Source organism: Lotus japonicus, chromosome 2 (genome assembly GCF_012489685.1).
Source record: "Lotus japonicus ecotype B-129 chromosome 2, LjGifu_v1.2".
Taxonomy (NCBI): Eukaryota; Viridiplantae; Streptophyta; class Magnoliopsida; order Fabales; family Fabaceae; genus Lotus; species Lotus japonicus.
This window is the reverse complement of record NC_080042.1, coordinates 7,301,707-7,326,811: the sequence shown is the minus strand read 5'-3', so window position 1 is coordinate 7,326,811 and position 25,105 is coordinate 7,301,707. Positions and strand designations below refer to the sequence as shown.

The 25,105-nt window shown below is 40.0% G+C and overlaps 1 protein-coding gene across 2 annotated transcripts in view; it reads left to right on the top strand.

The window, feature by feature from the left end:
• The window catches only part of LOC130737482 (uncharacterized), a 43,924-nt gene extending 19,455 nt beyond the window's left edge, over positions 1-24,469 (top strand). For both annotated transcript variants that reach the window (XM_057589264.1, XM_057589265.1), the window contains 10 exons: positions 1,015-2,510; positions 3,492-3,755; positions 4,631-4,851; positions 6,915-7,186; positions 13,787-16,817; positions 16,901-17,033; positions 21,469-21,992; positions 22,091-22,999; positions 23,426-23,605; positions 24,022-24,469. In XM_057589264.1, the coding sequence (XP_057445247.1) occupies positions 1,015-2,510; positions 3,492-3,755; positions 4,631-4,851; positions 6,915-7,186; positions 13,787-16,817; positions 16,901-17,033; positions 21,469-21,992; positions 22,091-22,999; positions 23,426-23,605; positions 24,022-24,219 (7,228 nt within the window). In that variant the 3' untranslated portion in view covers positions 24,220-24,469. The remainder of the gene's footprint in view (positions 1-1,014; positions 2,511-3,491; positions 3,756-4,630; positions 4,852-6,914; positions 7,187-13,786; positions 16,818-16,900; positions 17,034-21,468; positions 21,993-22,090; positions 23,000-23,425; positions 23,606-24,021) is intronic.
• The last annotated feature ends 636 nt before the right edge of the window (positions 24,470-25,105 follow it).

The window sequence follows — 25,105 nt, the reverse complement described above, 5'->3', positions numbered from 1 at the left end:
TGTAACAGTCTTGTTTCCCTGTTTTGCAGCCATAGTCTTCACCTTCACGTCATATATTTGAGCAGCATCTTTAGCTTTGGAGTATGTCTCCTCCATGGCCTTCCAAATCTCATTTGCAGAATTAAGAAACATGCAAGTATCAGGGATTTCTGGGATCATTGAGTTCCATAGCCATGCCATGATCATAGAGTCCTCTTCGTCCCATTTTGTAAATTTGGGATCTCCTTCTTTAGGGGCATCACCAGTCAAGTGGTTAGCTTTCCCTTTACCTTTCAAAGTTCTGCCAACAAGCTGGGACCATTTCAAGTAATTCTTCCCATTCAATCGGTAGGCAGTGTTGATGTTCTGCAGTTCTTCCCGAGTTTTCTGCACCACTTCATCAACTGGGTTCACCATGGCCACAGCAGTACAACAACCTCAATGCAGTGAGGATGTATTCTGAAAGGAATGATCAACAACAATGAAGGCTGTACTAAAAAAGGATGATTGACAGCAATGAAGGCTGTCCTCTAGGGTTTTGATTTGCGCAGTCAGAGGCGGCTCCCAGAATTTGAGAGCTCTGATGCCATCTCAAGAATTAGGGTAGAATGAATTGATTTCATTGAACTATGCTGAGAATACATCAGTCATATATACAAGGCTAGAAAGCTATTTTAGGAAATACAATAACACCTATACAATCAGATCCCTATGATTAAGGGATATTTCCCTCATACACTATAATTGTAATATGCTAAATAAGGAAGTAAGACAACTAATAAAACACTGATTCTGACAGAAATAATACAGCTAATATAACAGATTCTAACAATAACTATCATAACAGAATGAGTACTCTAACACACATTATCTGTAATTTTCTCTTTGTTGTTTATGTAAATTCGCTCATTGAATTTCAGGTGCGTGATATCAGTGTTGATGTTTTATCCTTAAAGGTTTAAGCTGCATGATTATGTAGTTTACTTGTTTAAAAAATTGACATTGTTTGGATTGCTGACTAGAATGTCATTGCAGGCTTTATGATCCTCGGGTTCCTGAGCTTAAGAAGATGCTGCATGGCGATGTTTTCTTTCCTTCCGACAAATTCTTAGATCCGGAAATTTTGGATACTTTAGTTTGCCTTGGTCTTAGGACAACTCTTGGATTCACTGGTTTGCTTGATTGTGCTAGATCAGTCAGCCTGTTGCATGACTCTGGGGACACTGAAGCCTCCAAACATGGTAAAGGGTTACTGGTTTTTTTAGATAAGTTAGCGTGTAAGCTCTCAAGTAATGGAGAAAGTGAGAATGATGATCAGTCCTTGGCTGTCAGGAGCAACATCACAATGGATGATGCTGTTGTATATGATGGCTTTCCTAAAGATGAGAACTCCCTAATAGATGATGTTGATTTATTCATGAGTAGCTTGATTAATGACATGGTAGAAGAGGAATTTTGGTCGGAATTGAAACTAATCACCTGGTGTCCAGTAATTTTGGATCCAGCTGTAAGGGGACTTCCATGGTTAAAGTCCAGTAAACAAGTAGCACTTCCCACAGTCGTGAGGCCTAAATCACAAATGTGGTTGGTATCTTCATCAATGCTCATATTAGATGGCGAATGTGGCACAACATATCTACAAACTAAACTTGGGTGGATGGACTGCCCAAATATTGGTGTTTTGTCGAGACAGTTAATTGAACTATCTAAGTCCTACCAGCAGCTTAAGACTCATTCATTGCTAGATCCTGATTTTGATGTCAAGTTGCAAAAGGAAATTCCTTGTCTTTATTCAAAATTGCAAGAATATATTAATACTGATGACTTCAATGATCTGAAAGCAAGATTGGATGGTGTTTCATGGGTCTGGATTGGTGATGATTTTGTATCACCAAATGCACTAGCCTTTGATTCACCTGTAAAATTTACTCCTTATTTATATGTCGTTTCATCTGAACTGTCAGAGTATAAAGATTTGATGATAAAATTAGGAGTCAGATTGAGTTTTGGTATTTTAGACTATCTTCATGTATTACAGAGGTTGCAGAATGATCTCAATGGAGTTCCACTTTCAACAGATCAGTTAAATTTTGTCCGTTGTGTCCATGAAGCTATAGCAGAGTGTTGCCTGGAGAAACCACTTTTTGAGCCTTTTGATAGTCCCTTGTGGATTCCTGATACTTTTGGAGTTCTGATGCATGCAGGAGATCTTGTATATAATGATGCACCTTGGCTGGAGAACAGTTCTCTTATTGGCAGACATTTTGTGCATCCAAGTATCAGCAATGATTTAGCAGAAAGGCTGGGTGTACAGTCAGTTCGGTGCCTATCTTTAGTCAGTGAAGATATGACTAAAGATCTGCCATGCATGGGCTACAATAAAGTAAGTGAGCTTTTGGCCCTGTATGGAAACAGTGAGTTTTTGTTGTTTGACCTTCTTGAATTGGCTGATTGTTGTAAAGCCAAGAAGTTACACCTGATATATGATAAGAGGGAACATCCTCGCCAGTCATTGCTGCAGCACAATTTAGGTAATTATTTTAGTTATATTTGTAAAAACCTTGTCATATTTCTCTTTAAACATAACTGCAGATATTAACACGGTTGATGCTTCTTTTACTCTGGTTACACCCATCATTTGTGAAACTCAAGTTTTTTATTTGAGTGCTTATTTCGTCTTTGACTTCAAGCATTTCTCTCAAAATAATTGTAAGATTTTGATATTTCATGTTGGCTTTGGTACAGTTTTTTTGGTTCGATACTAGCTATGAAGCACGAATAACTCTCAAATATGGTGTGTCCTCACACGATACGAACACTCGTAATGCACGTGTCAGACACCTCTTTGTGGTGTCTGAATGAAAAAATATATTTTTTGCGGCTCGGACACTTGAGCCGACACCTCTTCTTGGTTGGACACCTCTGCAACACTTCATTTAAAACATTTTTTTTTAAGAGTCGAGCTATAAAAGAAATTGCTGATTTCTCACCTCTTTGTGGTGTCTGAATGTACATTGATGTTTTTATATTCACATGCTACTAACAGCAGCTTCCGTTACAGCTAGAACATTTGAAAGCAGTTACAACACTAACTAACCCTACAGCTATAACTAACTTTAACTAAACAGCTAATCATAACCGAACAACAGAACCATACTCTAACAAACAGAAAAGGGAGGGTAAATTTTCATTTCAAATAAACATTGTTTACATCGATACTTTGTTTTTAGAATGATTGATGTAAAATGACATATTGGTTTAATCATATTTTCCTAATCCTTTATTTATTGTCATAAACATGATAGAATTCTCTTAATTGAAAATAAAAATTGCCCTCCCTTCCTTTTTCCTCGATAACCTTCCATACAAACATACCCTTACATACTTAAAGTTATTTTGCAAACTAAGGGTAAGCTTATGCAGTTTGTGTCGTGAAATGACCATCTGTGTTTGACTATTTTTTATAACTTTTCTGAACTGTTCTGAGTATGACGTATTTTTTATTTATATAGGTGAGTTTCAAGGGCCAGCTCTTGTAGCGATCTTTGAAGGTGCCTGCTTGAGTCGAGAGGAATTTAGTAATTTCCAGCTCCTTCCTCCATGGAAATTACGTGGCAACACACTTAACTATGGTTTGGGATTGGTTGGCTGCTATTCCATATGCGACCTTCTCTCAGTCGTTTCAGGTGGCTACTTTTATATGTTTGATCCTCGTGGTTTGGTACTTTCTGCACCTTCAAGTAATGCCCCATCAGGAAAGATGTTCTCTTTGATAGGTATACTGTGTATTCTTCATCTAAATTAATGTAAAATAGTTTCTTAATATTTCCTTGTCAATCTCATTTATCACTTTTTGCTTAACTCCTGCTTACAACTTTATGTTACTGTACTGTAAAGATTGTACGTCGATGTTGGGATACAATCTATACTGTCAGATGGTAGGGACTGTTAGCTATGAGAATAGTAGATCATTGATTTTTTGTGCAAATATACTTAAAACAAGTAAAGTGGTTGCCCAATGTTTGCTCAGTTACACTCAGAACAAAAAGGATAAGACTGAATATAAAAATTCATTGAAATATTTTTCTTTCTCTATACCTCTGTCCAAATTTATTCAAGTCCTCAAATTTGTAACCTTTTACTTTCTTCAGTACTTACAAAAAAGAAATTCTTGGTATTTTTTATTGAAATAATTATTGGCCAATTTATTCAGTTTCAGAATAATCAATCACTCAACTAGTTAATGATATCTAAAGAGTAGTTAAGGAATAGCTAGTTATTGTAACAATTATTTAGTTGAGTTGCTAATTGTTCCTAAGCTTTCGACTTTCATGAAGTTCATATACAAGTTTTGTAATTTTATTCTTGGAGGTTTTCTTATGGTTGTTAGTTAATGATTGTTTAAAAGATAATGCCTTCAGCTATTGATTGATATCTTCTATTTGAACTAACATATTTTTGCTGTGTCCTTCTGTTTCTTGTATGTTAGCTTATGTTTTTGTGTTTTTTCCTAGTATAAATAAATTTGTTTGATAAAATAGAAGCACAGAATTATACATTTATTTTCCTTCTTCTTTAATTTAAAATCAATTTTGATATTTACTTCTCCATACAGTACAAGACTTTGACTTGCTTGCTTTTGAGGTTTCAGGCACTGATCTGGCACAACGATTTGGTGATCAATTTAGTCCAATGCTCATTGATCAGAATGACTTATGGTCATTATCTGATTCTACCATTATTCGCATGCCTCTATCCTCTGATTGTTTGAAGGTTGGACATGATGTTGCATCAAACCGCATAAAGCATATCACTGATGTATTTATGGAGCATGGATCTAGAACACTCCTATTTTTGAAGTCAGTTTTGCAGGTAATTCTGTGACTGTGCTTTTGTTGACGATGCAGGATGGTGGTAGAAAAGCATAGGATTTAACAGATCAAACTTATGTGTTTTTTGGGATTAAGGCTAGAAACTTGGGGAAATGAATATTCATGTGGGCTATGTTAGGGAAGGTTGGTCTGAAAGTATTAGGTTGAACCAACAGTGGTTATGGGGCTGTGATGTACATGCTAGATCTGATTTCTAATATCATCCACCATGTCCTCTTTTTGGCATGTTAAGAGTCCTGTTCTGGCCACAGCTACCTCTGTTTGCTACCACCTGAAAAATTTTCTGGTGAGTTTTCCGATCAAGACCACCACCAAACTAGTTAAGTCAATTGATTGACGGGTAATATTAATGAGATTAATGGATATGCACCGTCAGTGTAAAGAAGTTTTACATTGACGTCCAATCACATTACGCCACATAGGACTAAGTGGTACAATTCTTTTTAATTTTAATTAGTAAATTAATAAATTGCTGATGTGGCGGAAATCAATTGGGTGCATGTGTAAAACAAGTTTACACTGTCAGTGCACCTCCCATTTTCTCAATATTAAATGACTAGTGAAATTTTAAACCAAGTACAAAAGGCAAAAAAAGAACACTTCAAAGTTCAAACACTTTGCGAGATTATAATGAAAATACGGTGGTTAGGGTTAGTAACCTCTCGGTCCTACCTCAGTGCAGTTGAACTCATTCTCAACTGAAGAAAATAATTAGGGTTAAGTATGTTTTTGGTCTCTCTAACTATATCGTCGACGGAGTTTAGTCTCTCGTCGGAGTAAAGTTGCATTCGGGTCCTTGAAACTTTCGAAGTGTTTGATTTTAGTCCTCACCAAGACGGAGGAGCTCACGTATCTGGCGAAGCCTGATATGGCATTATGCACGTCATTTTTAATTAAAATTAAAATGACACATGTAATTAATAATTACAAAATTAATTAAAATTTACAAAAAAATTTTGTGGTAGAATTAGAAAAGAAGGAAAAACAAGGCTGCAGATGAAGATAGATTCAGCCCTCCCTCCTTCTTCCTTCTCCATCACCAAGAAAAATCCAGCCCCAACTCCCCTTCTTCCTCCTCCATCACAAAGAAAAGCGCCCTAGACCAGCCCCCTCAACTCCCCTGCGCGCATCTCCTTCAAGCCCTTCCTCCTGCTCCATCTCTCCCTCTCCACAACAACAACCAACCAACAAAACGGAATCCCAAAACAACAATAACAACAACAAATAAATGCAGAAACGATGAATGATACAAGAACAAGTGATTGGGCTAAGTTGAAGATGGATTCTACCTTTAGCCCAGCATCAAACACTTCCTACCTAATTCCCCAACCCCACCCCTCTAACCCATCCACCATCATACTCAAAACCACTGCACCCAACCCCCTAAGATTGGGGCTCGATTTGGAGGTTTCGATTGGAGATACAATCGTACAATAACCGCACTGCAAGTTAGAGAGGGCAAAACCTTACCGCGCCAGCCACCGGTTCAAAGCTCAATCGAGTCCGCCTCACTATCGTCAATCTCTTCCCTCTCCTGTTCTTCCTTTCTGACGACCTCCCTCCATCATATCCATGAACCTCCACCGCTCCTTGCCATCGTAGTTCCACTCATATCCGTTGCCGAAGAGAACCACAGCGTCAACCACCATGTTAGAAAGGTTGTGCCTTTAGCAGGAAAGGTTGGGCCTTTTGCAGAACTGTGCGTCTGGGGTAGAGTTAGGCATAACCTGAATTATAATAGCTGGAAACCTGTTGCACCATGGTGCTGCCATGGCTGCTAATCAACAACACTGGTCAGACCTGCCGAGTGTTTCATCTGAGAGTGTTTGATAGAGATGTGAGTATTGTGTAGTAGGTAATCTGACTCAAACTGTAACTGCATTAAGTACAGGAGCTTGTCAAAGACTAATTACCAGAATTTAACTAAATATCTAATTTGGGACTATTTTTAGGGTAAATAGCCAAGGACGAATTTTGTTTCTGAGTTTAGTTTTTTGAAGGTGTCAATATCTAATTGAGCCAGAGTATTGGCATGCTATCCAGGTGTCAATATCAACATGGGAGGAAGGACATTCACATCCTTGCCAGAATTTTTCAATAAGCATTGATCCATCATCTTCTATTATGAGGAATCCATTTTCTGAAAAAAAATGGAGAAAGTTCCAGTTATCAAGGCTTTTTAGCAGCTCTAATACTGCGATAAAGATGCATGTAATAGATGTAAGTTTATATTCAGAAGGAACTACATTCATTGATCGATGGCTTCTTGCACTCAGCCTTGGTTCTGGGCAAACAAGAAATATGGCTCTTGATAGGTATGCTTTACGTAAATGATGTAGTGGTTTCATATATCTACTGTTATTCACTAATTGAATGGGTAGGTATCATAATTCTTGTTGAAGTCTTACAATAACTTGAGGACTGTTTGCTTTTCATTTCTATTTTCTGTTTCCATCCCCGGCTTTCAGTTTTAATTACAAAAATTCTACCTCGTTTTCAGTTTGTTTGTTGTTTTTGTTGTTTCCTATAAAAATCTTTTGAAGCAGAAAACAAAATGAAAATAATGTGACATTTTTGTGAATAAAACTACAGCATGTAATGGAAAAAGGAAGGATCTCTTGATACTTCTCAAGGTGAGTGTTAGGACCCCATTGCAAGGTATGGGACTTGAGTCCCACATTGGAAGTATGGGATTCTAATGTGGGGTTTATAAGGCCTTGGGCTCTCCAACTACAACAGCTAGCTTTTGTGGTATGGTTCTCCCAAGGTTCTTATCAATGGTATCAGAGCCTTCCACCATGTCTCTGAGCTGCAAACGAGCGGCGCGGGTGGTGACGCCGGCATTGCAGTGTTTGCCCGGGACTAGTCGTGGGGCTAGTGCACAGCCAGCCCGCGTGGGCGCCGGGGCTGCGGAGCGTGGTGGGATGTTAGGACCCCATTGCAAGGTATGGGACTTGAGTCCCACATTGGAAGTATGGGATTCTAATGTGGGGTTTATAAGGCCTTGGGTTCTCCAACTACAACAGCTAGCTTTTGTGGTATGGTTCTCCCAAGGTTCTTATCAGTGAGAAACTACAAGTGTACAACACGTGATAATTCTCTATAAGGTTCATAGACTGAAAGGTCAAAAGAAACTGTTCTTCTCAAATGATTCAATAGTCCAGAAAATATATAAAGAGGAACCCCTTATAATGTAAACGGTGGCGTACTAATGGTGTTGTGGGCTGAAACCTAAGGCCCAACAAGGTGTCATGCCATGTAATGCAAATAGTGTAACTAAACCTTATTTGGTCCGGAATACAAGTCAATTTCCTATATCCCTAATGGCCTAAATACAAGGCCTAAACCAAATACAATCAAAGTTCAAGCCCAAATATTCAAAATTCAAATAATGCCATTATACAAGCCTAAAAGAAAACAACAATACAACAAAAGTAAAATACTAGCCATACTAACTTACGTGGAAATCTTGTTTTGAACAATGATTTCAATAAGTCTTCTAGTATGGTTCCTCTCCTTTCCATGCATGTATCATTTACTTTGGTGTAGAGTTTTTAGTCAGAACTGCAATTTGGATATTGTAGTATACAAATATAAGAGAAGAAAGTGTGAGACAATAATTAAAATTGCAATTGGTGTTTGAAACAATGTTTGTTTTGGACGCTTCCATGATCGCAATGATTTAATGGGATTGGAAGCTTTGTCGTTTACTTCTTGCCTTCAGTGTTGACATTCAATTTAAACTTTTTTTTTGTTATACTTCTCGTCTTCTTTCTTGTATGCTTGGTTCTTCTACAATTAATTCTTTAGTCTTCTTCTTCAACTAAAGTTGGAGGGAGTATAAACATGATAGGAGAAGAAGTGAAAGAGAGGAGAAAGAGAGAGAAAGAGAGAGAAGGGAACTGAGAATTGAGATTAGAGAGATAAAATTCTTGTTACAACTAACATAACATCTCTAACTGCCTAATGGCCTTATTTATACTACTTTGCTGCCAGCTGTTATGACAGCTGTTCTAATTCTTATTTAACAGATGCTAACAAGTGCATCATATTCCTAATTAACAGATGCTAAGTGATGCTAAGTGCATCATATCCCTCCCCTTAAAACTCTCCTTGACCTCAAGGAGAAGCAGTAACATCAAAGAAGGGGAACTGCTGCTTCAGCTTATATAGCAATTCCCAAGTGGCCTCTTCTGCACTTTCCCCTTTCCACTGCACTAAGACTTCAGTAACAGCTCTATGGTGTTTCTGCACAGAGCGCCTCTTCAAAATCTTGAATGGTTCCTTAGGATTATCCATGCTGCCCCAATCTTCCGGAAGAGGATAAAGAGAAACTGTAGCATCTGGGCAAGGTTTCAGCAGGGAAACATGAAAAGTGGGATGAATGCGTGAGGTAGCAGGTAAATTGAGGGTGTAAGCAACCTTGCCTACACGATGTAGTATCTGATATGGGCCAAAGAAACGAGGGGACAGCTTTTGTGAAGCCCTAGAAGTGAGAGAGGATTGCCTATAAGGCTGGAGCTTCAAGAAAACCCAATCTCCAACTTGAAATTCTCTATCAGACCTGTGTTTATCAGCCAAGGTCTTCATGCGAGCTTGAGCTCGAGCCAAGTTACCTTGCAACTTGTTGATCATCTCCTCTCTAGCAACAAAGCTTCTGTCCACAGCATCCACCACAGTGCTTTGAGGGCAGTAAGGTAAATGCAAGGGGGGCGGCTGACCATAAACAACTTCATAAGGGGTAGCTTGGATTGCAGAGTGAAAAGTGGTGTTATACCACCATTCTGCCATAGGCAGCCAAGCAGCCCACTCCTTTGGTCTCTGCCAAGTCATGGCCCTCAAGTAATGTTCCAAGCAACGATTGAGGACCTCACTCTGCCCATCTGATTGAGGATGATAGGCAGTAGACAAGCTCTGAGAAATGCCCAATTGTTGCAGAAATGCTGCCCAGAATTTGCTAGTAAAGAGGGGATCCCTGTCACTCACTATATTTGCTGGGGCTCCATGAAGTTTGTAAACATTGTTGATGAACACCTCAGCCAAAGTGGAAGCTGAGAAAGGATGTGACAAGGCTATGAAATGAGCATACTTACTAAGCCTGTCAATAACCACCCATATGGTGTCCTTGCCATGGGACTTGGGTAGCCCTTCAATGAAGTCCATGGCAATACTTTGCCACACTCCATCAGGTATAGCCAAGGGCTGCAGCAAACCTGGAACAGCATGAGGTTCATACTTGCATCTCAAGCAAGTCTCACACCTTTGAATAAACTCAGCTACACTCTTGCTAAGTCCTTTCCAATAAAATAAGGACTTGATCCTATGAGTAGAAGCCCTTATACCCGAATGCCCCCCTTGATGAGAGGAGTGCAACCATTGCAAAATAACCAATCTGACTTGGTCATTATTGGGAACTACCAATCTGTGTTTCCGGAAAAGGAAACCATCCACCACCCTGTAATGAGGATGCTGGTCAGGAGAAGCATTCACCTCTTGCATAAGATCCTTGAGGGAAGAATCTGCAACATAGGCTTGTTGTATTAGATCCCACAATTCTGAAGAAATGGAAGAGACTGCCAAGTGTAGCAACTCTCCATGATTGGCCCGGGATAAGGAGTCCGCAGCAACATTGTCCTTTCCCTGCTTATACCTAATTTCATAAGATAGACCCATCAATTTAGTAACCCATTTATACTGTGCAGGTGTAGACAACCTTTGTTCCAGTAAAAATTTCAAACTATGTTGATCCGTTAAGATGAGGAAAGGTTGAAGAGACAGATATTGGTGCCATTTAGACACTGCATGCACAAGTGCTAGTAATTCCCTGTCATAAACTGATAGCAACCTATTCCTGGGAGAAAGAACCTTGCTAATAAATGCAATAGGGTGCTTGTCTTGCATCAGAACTGCCCCAATTCCTGTACTGGAAGCATCAGTCTCCACTACAAATGGCTTAGCCATATCTGGAATAGCCAATACAGGAGCAGTACTTAAGGCTTGTTTGAGCTGATTGAAAGCATGGGAAGCCTTATCAGACCAAATGAAGGCATCTTTCTTGAGTAAGTCAGTGAGAGGTGATGCTAGCATGCTGTAATTTTGAATGAATCTTCTGTAGTAACCTGTGAGGCCCAAGAAACCTCTGAGTTGCTTAAGTGTCTGAGGTTCTGGCCACTCTTGAACTGCCATGATCTTGGCTGGATCTGTAGTAACCCCTTCAGGAGTAATGAAGTGGCCCAAGTACTCAATTCGAGTAGTAAAGAAGGCACATTTACTTCTCTTGACATAGAAGGAATGAGTCTTTAAAACAGTGAAAACATGTCTAAGGTGTGCCACATGCTCAACTATGGACTTACTATAGACAAGGATGTCATCAAAGAAGATGAGCACACACTTCCTTAATAGACTAGCAAAGATGACATTCATGGTACCTTGAAATGTGGCTGGGGCATTGGACAACCCAAAAGGCATGACCACATATTCATATTGTCCACCATGAGTCTGAAATGCAGTCTTAGCTATATCTTCTGGTTTCATCCTTATTTGATGATAACCAGACCTAAGGTCCAATTTAGAGAAAATTTGAGCACCCCCTAGCTCATCCAGCAAATCTTCAACAAGAGGAATAGGAAATTTTGCTTTAACTGTCATGTCATTAAGCTTCCTATAGTCTACACACATCCGCCAGCTGCCATCCTTCTTCTTAACCAAGACCACAGGAGAAGCAAATGGAGAAGAACTAGGTTGGATAACCCCTGAATCCAACAGCTCTTTCACCATGTTGTCAATGACATCTTTCTGTGCAGGAGGGTACCTATAAGGTCTCAAACTAACTGGGTTGGACCCTTCCTTCAGAACAATCTGGTGGTCATGGATGCCTCTGAATGGGGGTAGCTGTGTAGGCTCCTCAAAAACATCCTTAAATTCCTCTAGGACAGTGGTTTTATGTTCTTTAGTTGCAGGATCCTCAGGTTCCTCTAAGCCAAGAGCACAACACACTTTCTCTTGGGAACATGGAAACAATTGTAGCATAAAACAAAAGCTTTCCTCAGCTACAATTTGATTAAGTTTAGCAGCTGAAACTACTCTATCCTTCCCACTCTTATCAGCTTGCAATCTCACCTTAAGGTGTCCCATATCAAATTCCATAACAAGGGCTTTGAAATCCCATGATATAGTTCCCCACTGAGTTAACCATTGTAAGCCTAAAATCAAATCAAAACTACCTAAATGAAGAGCAATAGCACTAGTGAAGAAATCATACCCTTGCATCTTCAACTGTATTCCATCACATAGGCCTGTACCTTGCATGACTCCACCACCTGCTACAGTAACTTGTAAAGGCTTCAGTAGAGGATGCACGGGTCTAAGGTAGCTCAGGCCTTCCTTGCACAGTTTTTGATCAATGAAGTTGTGTGAGCTTCCAGAATCAATGAGGACATGAATCCTCTTCTTTCCTATCCATGCAGTCAACCTCATCAAAGGATATTCAGAGTCCCCATGTATGGCATTCAAGGATAATGTAGGAACAACTGGTTCAGAATCAACAGAACTTGCAGAGTCAACAGCTTCTGGTTCACCTTCCTCAACCTCCATTAAGAAAACTTGGAGCTTCTTCCTTTGCGGACAATCATGCCCTGGAGAAAATTTCTCATGGCAGAAGAAGCACAAATTTTGTGCTCTATGTTCTTCCATCTCTTTAGGAGATAATTTCCTCTGAAATGTGTAATTAGGTTTTCCTAAAATTCCTTTCTGATTGGAATCACCCCCTGGTTTCTTCTCTGGTAACTTCTTCTCAACAAATGAAGAGTTTCCGCGCTTGTCAGACCATGCGCCGGTGCTTCTGACACCCGAAACAGTGCGTTTCTGGAGCAATTCGATGCTCCTCTCCTGCAATTTCGCGATTCGTGTAGCTTCAAGCAACGTCCTTGGTGCAAACATCTTCACACCATTGCTCAACTCAGCACACAATCCACCCAAGTATACTTGCAATTTCTGAGGTTCTGACAAATCTGTGCGCGCAGCCAAGGTATCAAAAGCCTCTTGATAATCTTCTAGAGTTCCAGTTTGAACCAGGCGCTTAAGCTCCTCTAATGGTGAATCGAATTCAGTACCAAAACGCACCTTCACTGCATCGCTGAACTGCATCCAAGAAACTGGACCAGTCGTGCTCTGTTCCAAGGTCTGGAACCACCGGAAAGAACTCTCGTCCATTGCGATGCTAGCAATCGCTACCTTCTCTGCTTCCGGCGTGTTGTCAAGCGTGAAGAATCGTTCGCACTTCACAAGCCACGATTCAGCTTCGTCGCGGTTGAATTTCGGAAAATCCAATCGCGTCAATCGCGTCGGCATGCGGTGCTCGCCGTCGTTCGCGCCTCTCCGCCGCGACGACATCTCCGTCATCTGCAACCCGAGGCCTCGCATCGCCTCCTGGAACCCGTTCAGTTGGAGCTCGAACCTCTGCTCCAGCTCACGCAAATGCCTACTGATGCACGGCTCGATCGTCGCCGTAATCCGCTCCTCCGCCTCACGGATTGAGCTCTGCAACCTCGTCGCTTCCGCCATTGGTCACCGTGAATCGAGTGCTCTGAATACCAATGATAGGAGAAGAAGTGAAAGAGAGGAGAAAGAGAGAGAAAGAGAGAGAAGGGAACTGAGAATTGAGATTAGAGAGATAAAATTCTTGTTACAACTAACATAACATCTCTAACTGCCTAATGGCCTTATTTATACTACTTTGCTGCCAGCTGTTATGACAGCTGTTCTAATTCTTATTTAACAGATGCTAACAAGTGCATCATATTCCTAATTAACAGATGCTAAGTGATGCTAAGTGCATCAAAACAAGTCTTAGTTTAACTTTGAACTTGAATGAGAGATTACATGATCTAAGTTTGTTGCTCCTATTTTTTGCTCAGGCGGTACCTTGCCTACAACTTGACTCCTGTTGCTGGAATAGCAGCACTTATATCAAGAAATGGTCATCATGCCGATGTATACTCAACTAGCTCAATTATGACTCCTCTCCCTTTGTCTGGTTGTATAAACTTGCCTGTTACTGTCCTAGGTTGTTTCCTTGTGTGTCACAATAGAGGTCGTTATCTCTTTAAATACCAAGACAGACGGGCGTCAGCTGAGGGACACTTTGATGCTGGAAATCAGCTAATTGAATTATGGAACAGAGAACTTATGTCTTGTGTATGTGATTCCTATGTAGAAATGATCTTGGAAATTCAAAATCTAAGAAAAGATGTTTCAAGTTCTATAATTGATTCTAGCGCCTGTCCTGGGATCAATCTCTCTTTGAAGGCTTATGGAGATAATATCTACTCCTTCTGGCCACGGTCTTCTGAGGGGCATGTTCCGAGCGGTCAACTTTTTGATCACAATAACACCCCTTCAAGTTCAACAGCAGTTCTTAAAGCTGACTGGGAATGCCTTAAAGAACGGGTAATACATCCATTTTATTCCCGAATTGTTGACCTTCCAGTATGGCAGCTGTACTCAGGAAATTTAGTCAAGGCTGGAGAAGGCATGTTTCTTTCACAGCCTGGGAATGGGATGATTGGGAGTCTACTTCCGGGTACAGTTTGCAGCTTTGTAAAGGAGCATTATCCTGTATTTTCAGTACCATGGGAATTGGTGACTGAAATTCAAGTTGTGGGTTTTTCAGTACGGGAGGTTAGACCTAAGATGGTTCGTGATCTCCTGAAAGTTTCATCAAAACCAATTGTTCTGCGATCAGTGGACATGTATATAGATGTTCTTGAGTACTGCTTATCAAATTTTCAGCAATCAGTGCCATCCAGCTTGCCCAGAGATAGTGCACAAGTTGATCCTACTAATATTAATGTTATTTGCCGAGAAACTGATGTTGGAAGCACTTCCCAGCCGGAATCTAATATCCATAGCTCCACTGGCATAGCATCTCAGGGAGCAGACAGTTCTGGTGATGCATTGGAAATGATGACAAGTTTAGGAAAGGTTTTAATTGATTTTGGCCGCGGTGTTGTTGAAGATATTGGTAGAGCAGGAGCACCCTTGGCTTACAGGAATGCTGTGACTGGCACAGGTCAAAACAGGGACCAGAAGTTTGTATCAATTGCTGCAGAACTTAAAGGTTTACCATGTCCAACTGCAACTAACCATTTACAGAAATTGGGCTTAACTGAACTTTGGATTGGGAATAAGGAGCAACAGTCATTAATGGATCCCTTGAGAGAAAAATTTGTTCATCCTAAAGTATTAGAAAGACCTCTCTTGGGTGAAATTTTTTCTAATTTATCCCTTCAAGGGCTACTGAAACTGCAGAACTTCTCTCTTCATCTGCTTGCCAATCATATGAAGCTAATTTTCCATGAGGATTGGGTGAACCATGTAATGGGATCAAATATGGCTCCCTGGCTTTCATGGAAGAAGCTGCCTAGTTCTGACAGTCAAGGGGGCCCTTCCTCTGAATGGATCAAAATATTTTGGAAAAGTTTTAGAGGCTCTCAGGAAGAATTATCTCTTTTCTCTGATTGGCCCCTAATTCCTGCTTTTCTTGGTAGGCCAGTCTTATGCCGTGTAAGAGAGCGACATCTAGTCTTCATTCCTCCTCCTTTGGTGCAACGAACATTACAAAGTGGGATTTTAGACAGAGAATCCACTGAAAATCATGTGGGCGGGGTTAGTGTATCTAGGGATGATACTTCTGTTGCTGAGGCCTATACTTCAGCTTTTGATAGACTCAAAATTAGTTATCCTTGGTTGTTGTCATTGTTAAACCAGTGTAATGTACCCATATTTGATGAGGCATTTATAGATTGCGCTACTTCAAGCAATTGTTTTTCTATGCCTGGTGGATCTCTAGGCCAAGTTATTGCATCCAAACTTGTGGCAGCAAAGCAAGCTGGATATTTCACTGAACCTAATAACTTATCAGCATCAAGTTGTGATGCACTTTTCTCACTATTCTGTGATGAATTATTTTCCAATGGCTTCCACTATGCACAGGAAGAAATTGAAATTTTGCGTTCTCTCCCAATATATAAAACAGTTGTTGGTTCTTACACTAAGTTAAAAGATCAAGATCAGTGTATGATACCTTCTAATTCATTTTTTAAACCGCATGATGAGCATTGTCTCTCTTATGCGACAGACTCAAATGGGAGTTCATTTCTTCGAGCCCTTGGGGTGCTGGAGTTAAATGATCAACAGATCTTAGTACGCTTTGGCTTGCCGGGCTATGAAAGGAAGTCTATGAATGAGCAGGAGGATATATTAATCTATGTTTTTAAAAACTGGCATGATCTTCAATCAAATCAATCAGTGGTTGAAGCTTTGAAAGAGACCAAATTTGTAAGAAACTCTGATGAATTTTCAACAGATCTGTTGAAGCCCAAGGAACTATTTGATCCAGCTGATGCTATACTGATATCAATTTTCTTTGGTGAGAGAAAAAAATTTCCTGGAGAAAGGTTCAGCACTGATGGGTGGCTTCGAATTTTAAGGAAACTTGGCCTTCGAACTGCTACTGAAGTAGACGTGATAATTGAATGTGCCAAAAGAGTTGAGTTCCTTGGAATTGAGTGCATGAAATCAGGTGATTTGGATGATTTTGAAGCAGACACCACCAACTCTCGTGCTGAAGTTTCACCTGAAGTGTGGGCATTAGGAGGATCTGTAGTTGAATTTATTTTCTCTAACTTTGCTCTTTTTTTTAGCAACAACTTCTGTGATCTTCTTGGCAAGATTGCATTTGTACCGTCTGAACTGGGGTTTCCAAGTGTTGGCTGCAAGAGGGTGCTAGCTTCCTATAATGAAGCTATTTTATATAAAGATTGGCCTCTAGCTTGGAGTTGTGCTCCCATTCTATCCAGGCTGCACATTTTTCCTCCTGAGTATTCTTGGGGAGCTCTTCATCTACAGAGTCCTCCTGCATTTTCGTCAGTTTTGAAGCACTTGCAAGTAAAAAATGATACTTTTGGTTTACTTCTTCTATCTGTGTAAGTTAAATATATGCCTTTCATGCTGACATTGTTTTACCACAGGTGATCGGGAAAAATGGAGGTGAAGATACTCTTGCTCATTGGCCCATTGCTTCAGGATTGAAGAACATTGAAGAATGTACCTGTGAGATTTTGAAATATTTAGACAAAATTTGGGGTTCCCTTTCTCCCTCAGGTGCATACTGTTCTGACCTTATTTTTTTTGGGCTAGGGTATAGGAAAAAATGACTGTTTCTACCTACCTGAAATATCGTACTTTGTACTTTTTATGTAATGCTGCATTGTTTTTGGGGGTTGACATTAATGGAAAACAGAAAAACATAAATCTAACAATATTCTGTTATTGAAAGGTGACTGTGAAAGAGTACAAAGCATCTTATGTATAGATGCAGCAGCTTGTAAGATAAGCTATGTAACTAACTCAACAGAAAATTACAGCTATACTTGACAGCTGTGAAACAGACTTAACAACCTTAACATACTAACAGTATACTTATCTATTCTATACACTAATAGCCCCCTGCAAGATCAAGGTGACTGAGCAAGTGAAAACTTGTCATGCACATTAATATTGTGTCTTAGTTCTACAAAGTGAGGCTGGGACAGTGCCTTAGTAAAAATATCTTCTGTCTGCTCTAAAGAAGGAACATGCTTTATGAGAAGAGACTTATTCAGGACCTTCTCTCGAACAAAAAAGATATGTAGCTCTGATAGGGATAGAATTAGAGATAGGGAAAGAAGAAGATAGAATCAGAGAAAGAATAGAGAAACAGGGGAAAGAGGGGTTCCATTACAGGATATCAATCACAACATAGCAAATACAAGGACTGACTCTGGTATATATACCCTCTCCCTAAATGATGTGTAACATATCCCTCCCCTTAAAATTTTCCTTGTCCTCAAGGAAACACAAGAAAAAAATCCAATCGACAAAATGAACAACTAAACTAAATGAAACAAGAGTACAAGACTCGAAGCAACAATGGAATGGAACATACCCCAAAAAATAAAAAAATACAGCTGAAAGATAACATGAAAATTGAAATGAAACAAACATAACAAAAAAAAAACAAATGAAACAGCAAGCCCATCTTCTTTCTGATCCATGCATCCAGGCCCATCTCACCCAACTCCAGCAAGGCCCAATTCCCTCTTTGAGCAGCTTGGGCTTGACCCACTCGAATGGAAGAGGGGTTCAGAAGGCACCCACTCTTTTGTGGCCTCTTCCCCTTCACTGTAACAGCGAGTATCGAGCCTTTCACACCGTCATCTCCCTTTCTTTCGCCGCCGAATCCGGAGGCTTCGCCGGTGGCCGGTGCGCCATGACCAGCAAGCAAGAATCTCCGGCAACGACTGCAAAAGCACCGCCACACAAGAACGAATCTGGCGGCTTCGCCGGTAGACGATTGGACAAGATCAGAAGGTAACGATCTCTGACCAAGCAGCAGGGGTCTCCGCCGGGAAGAAACACGTCCGGTGGCTTCCTTGGAGGACTTCTTCCTCCGTCAATCTCAAAATCCACAATTATTGGTGAAACCACAAACCCTAGATATTTGATTTGCAACATTGCGAATCTGGAATCACCAATTGGAGGAACGACGACTCTAACGAACTCCAATTCGCCGCCGCTTTGGGCTGGAATCGCCATGGAAGACCCGATCTGCAGTTTCTGGACAAAGATCGGACACTCTGTTTCTTCATTTTCTTGAATCGCCGGCACCTTCGATGCCGCAACGCCCTCAGCCTCCGGAACGACTTCGAGTTCAGCCTCCCTCACCGTCGTCGCACGCTCCGCCACCGAGAGCACCTCTGCCTCGCGTTCCGCCGCCGGCACGTCCTCCACCGCGACAGTTTCAGCCTCAACCGTCACCGTCGTTGGGAGTTCTGTGCAGAATCGTTCAAACGACGATTCTCGCGCCGCCGCCGCCGCGCGCTCTTCCTCGGCGATGCGCACGGCCTCCGCCGCTGCTTTCGCCTCGTACCGCTCATACGCCGCCATGTACCGCTCGTATTCTGCGACGTGTCTCTCGTACGCCGCTGCCGCTTCTAAACGCCGGCGTCTTTCTTCATCTTCTCGCTTGTTCTTCTCGCACATCTGTTCGAATGAAATCCACCACGCTTCCATTTTTTTTCTTTTTGATTTTCTGGTTCAGTTGCACCGGATCGGTGCTCTGATACCAATGATAGGGATAGAATTAGAGATAGGGAAAGAAGAAGATAGAATCAGAGAAAGAATAGAGAAACAGGGGAAAGAGGGGTTCCGTTACAGGATATCAATCACAACATAGCAAATACAAGGACTGACTCTGGTATATATATCCTCTCCCTAAATGATGTGTAACAAGCTCCATTTGCTTGGTTCTGTTGTGTAGAATAGGATTATGAGTCAAAGCCACAGTGCTCCCGTTGTCACAAAACACTGTAGGAGGTTCATAAGGTATCTTTAACTCAGCTAATAAAGACTGAATCCACAATAGTTCAGATGCTGTGTTAGCTAAGCTTCTATATTCAGCCTCTGTGCTTGACCCGGCCACTAGAGTTTGCTTCTTAGTTGTTCGCATTTTATGGTCCAGAAGCATAGTTGGCTTGTGTATTTCCTCCACCAGAAACTCCATTTGAAGAAGCATTGGACGAAGGAACAGGATTCACAACAGTTAACAGCGCTGAAGCTGAAACATCAGGAATCTGATGCTTCTTGGCAAAACGCGCTTCATGTGCAATCACCATGGGTTCAACCTGCGAAACAGAGCAAGGAGTTTCGCGATTGTACACAATAGTCATCAAAGATGTGAAATCATCAAGAAGGCCATCGAAAATCACTTCCAAGTGATCGCGATGACTGACAGGGTCACCAATTAAGAGCAACGCGTTTACGTTGGTCTTGATTCATCACAGATACTCGCAAATCGATTGCAAACCCTTGGTGATGGATTTCAACTCCGATCAAAGCTGCGTGGACTGCGCATGATCCTGAGCTCGGAAGAAATCGAGTATTTCTTCCCAAACCTGCCATGAGTACTTGCAGTTCACTACTGTAGGTAAATCAGAGTCTCAGAGCGACGGAAGCAAACCAAGTAAAAAGAGCAGAATCTTATTGCTCCCAATCCAGAAACGCTGGATTTTCCACATCTTGAACAGTGAGGAGGAATGTCAGGATTTTCGATGAACTTCTTCAGTTTGATTGATCGAATCACAACTTCTACTTGTTGATGCCATGAACGAAAATTGGAATCGTCAGGCTTTATCAAAATCTTGTGTGAAAAGGTTAACGGAGCTGCAGAAGAAGCTCCGGACGAAGCACCAGTAGCCATAGATGAAGTGTCTCAAGGATCGAACCTTGCTCTTGATACCATAATGGAAAACAGAGAAAACAGAAAAGCTGAAATCTAACAATATTCTAATAATTCTATTATTGTAAGATAAGCTATGTAACTAACTCAACAGAAAGTGAAAGTTGTACTGGACAGCTGTCAAACAGACTTAACAACCTTAAAATATTAACAGTATACTTATTTATTATATACTCTAATAGACATAATAATATTTCTGGTTTAGCGTATCTCGATACGATACGAATTCTTGATTCACGTACGCGATATACGATACGATACGATTCACGATTCAGAAATTAGGGTCTAGCGATACGCGATACGTATCTCGATTTGATAACCATGCAATTGTGATCTTCCTCTATCCAATTTCTTGATGAAGTGTCAATCTATCTCTATGTGCTTTGTTTTGTCGTGTTGGACTGGATTGTGAACAATACTAATAGCAGACTTGTTATCACAGAAAACTCTCATAGAAGCTTCATACTTTATTTTCAAATATCCAATATGATGTTCATCCACAACAATTCACAAACTCGTTGAGTCATGGCTCTGAATTCTGCCTCAGCGCTTGATTTGGCAACTACTTTCTTCTTCTTGCTCCTCCAAGTCATTAAATTTCCACCCAAGAATATGGTATCGGATCAAACTCTATATACCATATTGAGAAACCCTAGACAGAGGGAAGAGAAAGAGAGAGAGGGAAAACTGAAAATCTGTTTTTCTGTTATTATTGAAAACTAAGCTAAGCTACAATGCTGGTACAATGAGTATTTGTACACAACAGAAGCTGTAGCTTCTAACACTCTAACTACTAACCGTGAACTCACTATAGCAACTAGGCACACTAACTACTAACTTCTATAATCAGCTAGTTGCATCAGTAGCTATGGCAGTCAGTCATATATCCTAATAAATACAATTACTGGGAGGACACCACCTAGCCGTCCGTATTGTCTGGTAATATGTGGACCTCTTCTTATGGCTGTTGACTATGTTTCTGTGCTTAAGTTGATGATATAGCAACTTAATTATACTATTATAAAATTTGTCTAACTTTTACTGTTGAATATCCGTGTATTGCTGTTATATTACTTCTTTTCTTTCCTTGACAAGAATAGCTGAGCTTGGTTTCACAATAGCTAAGCGATAAGCATGGTTTCATTCTCATTTCTGTTTTAAGTTCAGAGTACCCCTTGTTAAGTACAGGTTTCACTTCTAATGTGTGTAAATAGATAGCAGGTGGTATGCCATGGAATTTCTAATCACTTTCTTTTCCAGATGTGGCAGAGCTACAGAAAGTGGCCTTTCTTCCTGTAGCAAATGGAACACGTCTAGTGACTGCCGATGCTCTTTTTGCTCGGTTGATGATTAATTTATCTCCATTTGCTTTTGAACTTCCTTCCGTATATCTCCCCTTCGTGAAGATTCTTAAAGATTTGGGACTTCAGGACTTCCTAACACTTTCTGCCGCAAAGGATCTTCTCCTAAATCTTCAGAAAGCTTGTGGGTATCAGCATCTAAATCCGAATGAGCTCCGAGCTGTGATGGAAATTTTGAATTTTATTTGTGATCAGATTGTTGATGGGAACATATTTGATGCGTCTAATTGGAAATCAGAGGCCATAGTTCCTGACGATGGCTGCAGACTTGTTCATTCGGCATCCTGTGTCTATATTGATTCTTACGGCTCTCGATATGTCAAATGTATTGATACATCTAGAATTAGATTTGTCCATGCAGATCTTCCTGATAGAGTATGTAATGTCCTGGGCATCAAGAAATTGTCTGAGGTCGTCATAGAGGTAGCAAGATTTTGAATACATTTTCTTATTTACAGTTATCTATGCCTTGTCTGGATAAGTCTTTTACTTACTGCTAAGTTTCTGTTTGGTGATTTTAGGAACTAGACAAGAATGAAAAGTTACAGACTTTGGGAATGGTGGGGTCAGTTTTTCTAGTGACCATCAAACAGAAGTTATCAACCAAATCTCTTCAAAGTGCTGTATGGACTGTTGTCAATAGCATGCGGAGCTATGTTCCTGCATTCAATAACTTTTCATTGGATGCAATAGAATGCTTATTGGACTCTACTGCCGAAAAGCTGCAATTTGTTAAGCATCTTAAAACAAGGTTTTTGCTCTTGCCCAATTTGGTAGATATTACACGTTCAGCGAAGGATTATGTTGTCCCAGAGTGGGAGAACGATTCTGCTCATCACACTCTTTATTTTATGAATCAATCAAGATCCTGCATTCTAATTGCTGAACCACCAACTTATATTTCCATTTTGGATCTCATTGCTATTGTAGTTAGCCAGGTATTAGGCTCTCCTATCATATTGCCTATTGGATCCTTATTTGATTGTCCTGAAGGATATGAGATTGCAGTTGTTAATGTCTTGAAACTTTGCTCTGATGAGAAAGAAGTTGAACCTATGAATGGAAGAAGCAATATTATTGGCAAAGAAATATTGCCACAAGACGCTCGTCTTGTGCAGTTCCATCCATTGAGGCCCTTTTATTCTGGTGAAATAGTGGCTTGGCGATCTCAACATGGAGAAAAACTTAAATATGGTAAAGTTCCTGAGGATGTCAGACCATCAGCAGGTCAAGGTCTGTACAGATTTAAGATTGAAGTTGCACCAGGGGTTATGCAGGATTTCCTTTCATCACAGGTGTTTTCATTTAGAAGTTTGTCAGCAAGTACTCCCGTGAAAGAAACACTGTTGCGTGACAGCCCTGCACCAGGAAGTAACAGGTCCCGTGTTGAGTTCCCAGAAAGTTCAGGAAGGAGAGAAAGCAACTCTCAGGTTCAGCCCTTGAAACTTGTTACTAATTAGAAGTATTTATTGGTCTGCTCTTCAACTTCTCCAACCTTTTCCTATCATTTATGTAGGAAAGAGGATTCTTACCTTAAATTACTGTCATTAAAAGCAATTTATTCTTTCCAGTTTCCAACAACACATGCGTGAAAAATATGTTTCCACACATATGATTGGTCATAGTTTTAAGAGCCAATGTGATCAAGGCATTTTCCTTGTTTAGTTTTGGCAAAAGGTTAACGAAATAAGAAGCATATAATCCTTTTCAACTGCTAGCTGTTGTATTGAAGCCTATATCTTCCTTTAACTGTTATATATGAGAAACATAATATTCTTGTCGTAACATATTTTCTATTTCTTGTGTGTCATGCTTGATTTGCTTAAACTAATTAAGAAGTTTCTCTGTGTGAACAGGTGCCACCTTTAAGAGAGCTGTCTGGCAAAGTTTCAGCTGCAGAACTGGTGCAGGCTGTTAACGAAATACTCTCTGCTGCTGGGATCAATATGGATGTGGAGAAGAAGGCCCTACTTCAAAGAACGATAGATTTGCAAGAAAATCTAAAAGAATCTCAGGCAGCGTTTTTGTATGAGCAGGTTGGTGATTTCTTTTTTTAATGCTGATTTAGGTGTTATATGTGCACTTCATAACTTGTTTGAGATGTGCAAAAGCTGACGTTGATCATCACAAATCAAACATGAAAGTTTTGAATTTTTGTCTCGATTTCATGATCAAATATCTTAGAAATAGGTTTGTAATTGGGAAATTTGGATGCGCTTGTGTCATAAGATGTCACTTTTTCTGGCAATAGTTTTCCTACGAATGTGTTGATTCAATCAGACACTATGTGGGGGAAGCATGCGCTGCTAACTAGCATTTGTTTAAGACATTAAGGACAGTTTTATAGTGTAGAACGAATATGATTGATCAAAGTAATAGTTTCCTTAGGTACTTTGTGATGCATATATAGAATTAAGTTTAATAAAGTTTGAAATTACATTCAATTGTACAGGAAAAAGTTGAAAGGGCAACAAAAGAGGCTGATACAGCTAAAGCAGCATGGGTATGTCGGGTTTGTCTGAGTGCTGAGGTTGATATAACAATAGTTCCTTGTGGTCATGTATTGTGTCGGAAATGTTCTTCTGCAGTATCAAAGTGTCCCTTCTGTCGGCTTCAGGTTACGAAGGCCATCAGAATTTTCCGTCCATAGAATATCTGCTGCTTTGATAAGCCTCTGGACATTATCTTAGTTCCATTTGCCAATGGGAGCTAACTGTTGAGTTCAAATTATCTTTGCAAAAGTTTGATGAGAAAAAATTAATCAGCTAAATGCAGGCTATGTTTGGATTGGTATTGAATGGAATGGAATGTAAATTATGTAATGGTGTTATGTTTCGTTATATGGATTATCTAAGGTGATGAAATGGAATGGAACTTGATGGTCCAGTTCGTTTATTAAACTTAGCCTCCAATTTCGAATGTCACTCATCATTTGTTTATGCATGTGAATAATGTGAGAATGGAAAATAACTAGCAATTTTTTCGTGCATTACGCACATGTACGAAGTTTTAATTTAAAAAATATATTATAATCATAAGATCAATTCAACGGATTTTTAATGAATATCTTAATTTATTAAATGTTGATTAATGAATTTATTGAACTATCAAATGGTAAGGTGCGTGTTTTGTGAGTTCAAGGTCCTGGATTCGAATCCCCCACCCCTTGTTCAAGTTCTGATTTTCATTTAATGATGTGTCATGCCATGTCAGCATCCTACGTGGCATTTAACAGCAACATCGTCTATTTTTTAACGTCTGAGTGACGGAAGGGCATTCGTTGCACTTTTTTGAAACATGAAGGGTACAAACGTACGACTTTTCACAAACTTAATACATCAGACCATCAAGGGCATGAAATGCTTTTAAGCCTATATAGGCTATATATATACACATAAGAGTTTAGGGATAGAAATCACCTAAATAAGAAAAAGATCTATCATAATAAAAGATAAAATAGACCAAATATATTTACTTCCTATTTATTTTATCTACATATCTCATTAAAAATAATTATAATTTGTGTTATTTTCATG